The 8934-nt window shown below is 35.6% G+C and overlaps 1 protein-coding gene across 1 annotated transcript in view; it reads left to right on the forward strand.

The window, feature by feature from the left end:
* The first annotated feature begins 247 nt into the window (after positions 1-247).
* The window catches only part of LOC107728450 (ral guanine nucleotide dissociation stimulator-like), a 24408-nt gene continuing 15721 nt past the window's right edge, over positions 248-8934 (forward strand). The window contains exons 1-2 of the mRNA XM_016538611.1: positions 248-566; positions 1199-1367. Coding sequence (XP_016394097.1) covers positions 1209-1367 — 159 coding nt within the window. The 5' untranslated portion in view covers positions 248-566; positions 1199-1208. The remainder of the gene's footprint in view (positions 567-1198; positions 1368-8934) is intronic.

Consider the following 8934-nt stretch of genomic DNA (forward strand, 5'->3'; position numbering starts at 1 on the left):
TATATATGAGTCAATTTATTTCAGATTAATGAGAGAAATAAAGTGGATGGAAGCAAAATAAAATAAACAGTAATTGCAAGAATAACAAATGAATAACATTATTTTATTAGAGGTGGGGAAAAGTGGCTACAGCAGTGCAATAAACAAACTAAATCAATAAACATGAAGTTGAGGGACTAAGCAATACGCAAAAAATAGAAACGAGAAGTCCGCGTTGCATCGAGCGCTTCCAGTATAATCAGCTTCGCTTATGTTTTATGAGAGCGATCTTGTTGTGTCGCGACGCGTCCGGTGCTCTTGCTGCTCTGAATTTACCGGGCACCGCTCCTCATCAGCGCGTCCAGCCAATGACCACACGCGCTGCAGCCACAGCAGGAACTGCGCCCAACGCGCCGCCCGCGCGTCACCAGCGCAGACCTCACCAACACGCTCAGCTCGCCGCCTTCATCGCGCCGATAAGCGCTGACGGACGAAGCCGGAGGGGAGAGATATGGAGGGACAGAAACTCTGACTTCCGAGGAACCCACACGCAGGGGCGGATGGACGCGATATTGCTCTCCTAACAGGTATTTCTGCGTTTCGTTTGGGTGTGAATGAACGCGAACGTTTGTCTTCTAATGCGAGCCGTTAAGAGAAGATGTGTCATGTATAAGCAAACTGTAAGTTCATAGAGAAAAGACGCGTGCGCGTCCTGTGCGTAACGTCGTTTGATAGCCTACGTTCCTATTAAGATTCAGTAAATTGAAAATAACACAGTTAGGCTGAGTGCTTTAGGCAGGGTTAGGGTTAGATGAAAGGAAGCATTATTTTCCTGCAAGGTTTCACTCTTGTTTTGCACACTAATAAATGTTTATCCCTTACTAGTGAATTGCCTCACTGAAAGCTGTTATGAACTATGATGTTTATGAACTTTCACTTGTTTAACACATCTTGGTTGTTGCTGTTTGTGACAATGGCACTGAGTTTTGATGGTGAGCTGATCTCTTTCCATCCTTCTCTTCCTGAAAGAGATCTCTATCTGCAGGCTAATATAAATAGCAGTGAGGGACAGAGGAAAAGGCGAGGGAGGGGCCTGAAATTCAAATTCAGAGTTGTCTCTTGGCAAAGGGAAAAGTAAATGATGAAAACAAATGATTTAGCAGGCATAGAGCTGCCTGTTCCTCTCCAGTGACCTGTGTTTTGGTTTGTTTCTGGCCAGCATCATCATCATGCTCCCTCGAAGTATGAAGACATCTGGAGTAGAGCTGCCGGGTGTGGGGCCGAGAGAGGTGCCCCTCATCGGATATCGACCCCTACAGCCAGATGTGGACGGCCATAAGGATCAGCTGTGGAAGGAGAATGAAAACAGGGAGGCAGATCACACACAGGTAAGAGAACAATGTCATGATTTACTCCTTGGGGTTTGTTTTTGAAATAATTTTTTTTTTTAAATTCAGCATGAAATAGTATCATGCATGGTTTCCAAAAAAAATGCAAAGCAGAACAACTTATTTTCAACATTGATAATAATAAGAAATGTTTCTTGAGCAGCAAGTCATCCTATCAGAACACTGAAGATCAAACACTTGATTTCTCCTTGCCGTTTGTTTTTGCTATAGCTCTAATTGACTTCATCTTTTAGCATCCAGATTGCTTGCTTTTCTCTCGAAGTCAGCTCCCTCGTCTTCATCCTGGTTTGTGTGTGTCGTCATCGAACAATAATAAAATGTGACATTATGTAGTTTTGTTTCATATTCATCTTTTAATCATATTTACAGATTTCTTGACTCCACAGCAAACAGAGCAAACATATAAAAATCAGTAGTTGTTCTTAAAAACAAATCAGTACTAGATAATAAGGCATCTGTAAAAACCCACAAGAAGTTATTATTTATTATAGGGCTATTATTGTTAACTAAAACTAAAACCATAAAAAAGGTTTCATTACTTGAAATGGAAAAGTAACTCAAAATAAAATCAAATATAAAAAAGCAAACTTATTTTATTTCAGATAGTTGCCAAGGCAGCATTTCTTATTTTCATTTTAAGTTGAAGTACTAAAATAACTAACACAAAATAAACTAAAATTAAGAAATTAAATATATGATCAATATACATTAATCAATATATAATAATAACAACGTATAACAAAGATTATTGGAGTATGTTTTACAAGAAAATACTTCAGTTTTTATATTTCAAAATGTAATGTTTAATTTAATGTGCTACTTGCAGTTTTGTTGTAATTAATTGTGAAATTTGCTAGCAAATAAAAAATGGTTTACTAAAATTGTTTTTGCACCAAACTTTTCATGGATATATATATAAACTAAACTAAATAAAAATAAAAAGTCAATAATATTAAATAATATAATATTAAATATTAAATAATATTAATATTAAAAATGTAATATGAAATTTATATAAACACACACACACACACACACACACATACATATGTATATATAATGGCATCTACAATTTTATGTAGCATTTAGCATGCATTTCCAAATAAATAATCAGAATAAAAAAAGAGAATACTATATGTATATAGACTGAATAAAGCTATATTTAATTTTAGTATTGACTTGTATTGGAGTGAGCCAAATTGAGAAAATTAAGAATCTGTTGTAGAAAAACCCATATTGATCAACGACTAATCTGAATATTGAGAGTGTGTGTGTGTGTGTGCGTGTGTGTGTGTGTATGTGTGTGTGCTCGTCACGGCCCTGCTCTCTATCTTGTCACAACATCCTGAGTATTGACTAGAAATTGCTCCACCAAGGTTAGACTCATTCAACACTCGGGCTCCCCGGTCTAAAACCAGAAGCCCTGCTGTCTCATGCAGTTCACTGTAGTAACTTCCCTCCTGTTCGGGTCACATGACCAGCTCACAGCTCTTTGGTAAATAATGCAAGAGTCCAGTATGAAACACACTGGCTCTTTTGTCAGGACTTGCTCGGATGACACAAAAGCAAGGCCAGAGAAGACTCAACAGGATGAAACTAGATCCGGCCCTCTCTTGATTCTTTAATGACAGTGGCAGGATGCATATGTGGAGGTCAAAAATGTGTTTGTAGTCATCGCCGTGCAACTTCCTTGTGTGTGTATCTGGGTGTAATGTAAAAAGAGAGAGGGAGGAGGGTGGAGAGGTAGATAATTGTTTAGCTAAAAACAACCTCAGCTTGTCTACAGAGCGCTCATTATGTCCCCTGAATGGTGCACCGTGGGCCACATGCAGCGCCGTGTATCACTGAAACGACTGCGGCACCGCATCAACTAAACCTCTCCACAACAGGGCAGAAATGATTGACTGATTTCCATTAAACTCCATTGTGATCGTCAGTGGCGAGCGTTCACGCGGTCACGGTGTGATTTCCATTGGCAGAGAAAGAGGAAAAGTTGGTCGATGCGGTAATAGATGAGAACACAAGAAGAGAGATAAAAGAGAGCGAGATGAGGTATTCATAGAGAAGGCAGAAACAATAGGTCTCTGTAAATAGCTCACCTGTGATGTATTTACGATGTGTTTCGGTGAGAATACAGCCGGCAGGGATGTATAAAGTTTTTAATGCTTGGGAGGTAGCTGTATTAGCAGGGGAGAACATTGTGACATTTTTTGTTTTTTTTAAATTTTCCTTAACTCACAGATTAGCACTCTAAATATACCTGCCATCTTTTGGTATAAGAAACATTTGAAACAAGTTTGGGGTCAATAAGGCTCTTATGCTCACTAAGGCTGCATTTATTTGCTCAAAAATCAATTAAAGCAGTAATACTGTGAAAAAAAAGCATTACATTTTAAATTGGCATTTCTATTCAGGGTTATCATTGTTAAATAAAACCATAAAAAAATGTATGCTTGGAAAAAAGATCCATTAAGTGATATAAAATAAAATATTAAACGTAATTTATTTCAGCAGGTTGCTGATGCAACATCTCATTTTTATTTAGTTGGAGTACTAAATTAACTATAATTAAAAAAAAAAAACTTAAACTATATAAATATATATTTAAAAATAATAATAAAAATGACCAAATACACAACAAAATTACTAAAACTTTATTTAAAATTAAAATGAAAACAAAGAATATAAAAGTAAAATCAAATTCAAAACTACTCTAGTCTTATCACATGATCCTTCAGAACTCGTATTTGTTATTTTATATTTTCAGCTTAAGAATATGAATATATATATATATATATATATATATATGAATATAAAGATTATAATATAAAAAATAAATGTAAACCTGAATGGTTGGAAGCAACACAAAATTATATAAACTCAAATAACAATATACATCTCAAAAACAGTCATTATAATAATATTATTGCTTTAAAATAATTAATATTCATGAATGTTTTTCTTCTCCATATGGTCCATATGGTTCTTTACATTTCAGGAATATGTTTAAAGCCAAAGTTCTTAAACAGCACCAATATTTTAATGATTTGAAAGCTAAATAACTAAAATAATCTGACTAGCTCATAAGATCTATCTTTAGCTATATGATTCAATGAAATGTTTATTGAATATTGTAAAGAATCAAGTCACATAATTGTGTTGCCTCGTGTTTTATTAGCAGGTGCATTAAATGCATTGCTGTTTAGGGCAAATCTACTATAAAAGATTGACTAAGAAAGAAAGGTTGACTATAAAATGATGGTTGTTTTACATGCAAAGTTGTTGAGCAGTAGATTTGATGGGAAGGCTGCCATTCTTGAAATCTGAAGCCAGTTCAATCATGTAATAATTGCCCCTGACCTCTCAGCAATGATAAAGTCCTGTATTCATAACTTAATCTTGATCATGGTCAGTATAAGTGTCACTATGCTTGCCTGTTTGAGACTGAAAAATGTTGTTTGTTTACAACTGCCTTGTGTTACAGTTGCCCCCAATCTCCCCTACTAAGGGCAGAGAGGATAGTAAACACACAGAGCAGCTGATATTGTCTTGGGAAATTTTTCTTGTTCCCCTCCCCCGGGGCGAACGCTAGTGAATACAGCGGCTCAAAGCGTTTGACTGAGAGAGTAAGAGCGTGTGGAGGGAGGAAGGGCAGCATGACATGACAGCATGTCCTGTTTCCTGTGTTTGTCCACACTTATTATGCACTTCCTGCTGACCGAGAAAAGCCATGGAAACTTACAGCTGGTTTAACCTAAAGGTAAAACTCAAAAGTTTCCAAATGTACCCAAGGGTGTGAATTTCGCAACGTGATATTAACAGCTAGTGTAAAAGCGTCTGCGTTAATGAGCTGTTAAGGTTCATTCCAGACCTGACTCAGAGAGGATTGGTAATGGAAATCAAGGAGTTTTACACCTTGCGTTACATAAATCAAAGACGCAATGCAAGTATCACTATTATCATCTTACTTAACCCAGGATTACATATTTTTCCAAACATCCAACCCTTACAGTAAGTGGGAAAAAAATTGACATGATATTTATTCCATTTATGAATGGAAAGCACCCTAGCAGCTGTATAGCAATACAATAAAATACACCAAACTCTCAACAACTAAAAAAAAAGAAAAGAACAAACATCCAGAACACTCAGAAACTTTTTAGAAAAGCAAGCACATAGTAACAAAGTAAAACAGTTCAAAATACCCTAGAAACTGCATATCAATACCTTGGTAACCACCCAAAATGCATAACATTTTAAAAACCACCCAGAACACTCCAGCAACTAGCAACACACTATTTAAAACACCCTAGAAACTGTATAGCACCACATTGGTAAACACCCAGAATGCATAACATTCTAGAAACCATTCAGAACACTCTAGCAACTGCATAGTACTAAAAATGTTTAAAATGTCTTACAAACTGCATAGCAACACTGTTGTGACCATCCAGGATGCATAGCAAACTGCATAGCAACATGCTAGAAACCACTAGAACACTCCAGCAACTGCTTAGCAACACCCTATTTAAAAGACTCTACAAACTGCATAGCAACACCATGGCAACCACTCAAGAAATCATATCAGAATGCATTAGCAACTGCTTAGCAACAGATTGAAACACATAGAAGCTACATTGCCAACCAACAGATTCTGAGTGATTTCTAGCATGCTGCTATGCATTCTGAGTGGTTACCAATATGTTGCTATGCAACAACCCATAAACCACCCAAAATGCATTGCAATCTTTATAGCAACATGCTAGAAACTATTACAACACTCTAGCAACTGCTTAGCAACACACTAAAACTATTTAAATCACCCTATAAACTGCATAGCAACACCTTGGCAACCACCCAATACCTTGACAATATGCTAGAAACCGCTCATAACACTCAAGCAACTGCTTAGCAACAGACTAAAACTATTTAAAACGCTCTAGAAACTGCATAGCTACACTTTGGGAACCACCCAATACCTTGACAACATGCTAGAAACCAATCATAACAAACCAGCAACTACTTAGCAACAGACTAAAACTGTTTAAACACATGGAAACCGCATAGCAACACCCTGTCAACCACCTAACACCTTGGCAACATGTTAGAAACCATTTAGAACACTCTAACAACTGCATAGCAACACACTATTTAAAACACCCTAGCAACTGCCTAGCAACACACTATTTAAAACACCCAAGAAACTGTATAGCAACACTTTGGTAACCACCCAGAATGCATAACATTGTAGAAACCACTCAGAACACTCTAGCAACTACATAGCAACATACTATGTAAAACACGATAGCAACTACATAGCAACACCTTGGCAACCCAGAATGCATATCCATCTGCATAGCAACATGCTAAAAACCACTAGAACACTGCTTAGCAACACACTATTTAAAACATTCTACAAACTGTGTAGCAACACCTTGGCAACCACCCAACACATTGGCAACATTTTAGAAACCACTAAAACACTCTAGCAACACACTATTTAAAACACTCTACAAATTGCATAGCAACACCTTGGCAACAACCCTACACTTTGGCAACATGCTAGAAACCACTCAGAACACTCTAGCAACTGCTTAGCAACAGACTAAAACTGTTTAAACACATGGAAACTGCAAAGCACCATATTGACAAACACCAGATTCTGAATGATTCTGGTGTGTTGCTATCTTAGTGGTTGCCAAGGTGTTGCTATGCTGCAACCCAGAAACCACCCAGAATGCCTAGCATCACTCTTTGTTCAGAAAAATCAAAAATTCTTGTTTGTATTACTTTTATTTTCAAATGAGACGGTGCTCCAAGTGGATATGGCTGAAGTGGCACTTACACAAGAAAAAAGAAAAGAAAAGGAAAAGATTCCCCAGTAGGAAAGACAGACCTCAAGGATTTTTTTTTCATCCAAGTTTCAGTTCAGTTTAGAGTAATATAACTTCATGTCTGTGGTTCACCTGTGGCGGCGTCTCACAGAGTCAAGCTATTTTTACTTTCTAAAACATGGAACTTGGCTGTTTCGTTATATATAAACAACACTCCAGCACAGCAAATAGGTTGTAATCAGCGAGGTTACCGTTCATTGCTCTCAGGACTGCATGAAGTTTAACCAAAACCCAACACCTGCATGGCATGTCGCCATCTCTGTGTCAATATGTGCTTTCGGTTGAGTATCCTTTTTAGATAAAGAGGTGTTGCCCCATGTTTTATTAGCAGGCATTTGTCATGTCATGCATTGCTGTTTAAAGAAGATTTAAGATCAACCATAAAATGATGGTTGTTTTACATGCAGACTTGTAGAGCAGTAGATTTGACGGGAAGGCTGCCATTCTTGAAATCTGAAGCCGATACATTTGTGTGTATTTATTTACTCCCGCTTCATTCATTGCATTAAACGTCACCAAACAGGTTTAGCAGCATTAGTCTACACATGTAAGGCTTATGGGAACCTGTCAAAGTCATATTTTTCCCAAAATTAAAATAAATACTGTGAATAAAGAAAAGAAGGCCTACTTTTGGGACCATTATGTTTTTATTTATATATTTTTATATATTTATTACACTTTTTTCAGTCATATTTTCACCCCAAAATTTAAATAAGAATCTATATGTGCATTAAAAAGGTAGCCTATTTTTATTTTTAAATAAAATATATTTAAAAAATAGAAATAAATTCATGACAAATATTTACATTACATTACAAATATAAAAAATGTTTTAGATTTTTGTCAGTCATATTCCCCCCCCCCAAATTAAAATAAGAATCTATATGTGCATTAAAAAGGAAGCCTATTTTTATTTTTGAATAGAAATATACATAGAAAATAAAAATAGAATTAAATTCATGACAAATATTTACATTACATTACAAATATTAAAAATGTTTTAGATTTTTGTCAGTCATATTTCCCCCCCCAAATTAAAATGTGAAAAAAAAAAAAATTTAAAAATATATATTAATAGTATTATATTTTATTTCAATATAATATTTATTTATTTATTTATTTATTTATTTATTATAAATATATTTCTATTTTTATATTTTTTTCAGTCATATTTTCCCCCACAATTAAAATAAGAATATATGTGAATAAAGAAAAGTAAACATATTTTATGGTCCATTCATATTTTTTTTTACATTATTTTTATGGAAAACGAGGACATTATAAATATATAAATATCATAATATAATATAAATAAATTTTGGATATAAATATATTTTGATATGAAAGTCATTTTTCCCCCCAAATCAGGCTATTTTTAGGATTTATACATTTTTAATTAATATATACTGTATATATACACACATACAGTACATACAGTATATATACATATATATATTTTTTGGGGGGGGGATATGAGCTGGAGGTTTTATGAGATTCACCCATAAATGAATGAAGAAGAGAGAGAGATTGTGTGTGAGTCTGTAACAGGAGTGCCCTTGTGACGTATACATGTGTGTGTGTGTGTGTGTGTGTGTGTGTGTGTGGGGGGGGTTGGCCTAGCGACAAGCTCCGGGGTGTTTGCACGGCTCCAT

This window comes from Sinocyclocheilus rhinocerous, unplaced genomic scaffold (genome assembly GCF_001515625.1).
Source record: "Sinocyclocheilus rhinocerous isolate Xijiao unplaced genomic scaffold, SAMN03320098_v1.1 scaffold66, whole genome shotgun sequence".
In the NCBI taxonomy this organism is placed as follows: Eukaryota; Metazoa; Chordata; class Actinopteri; order Cypriniformes; family Cyprinidae; genus Sinocyclocheilus; species Sinocyclocheilus rhinocerous.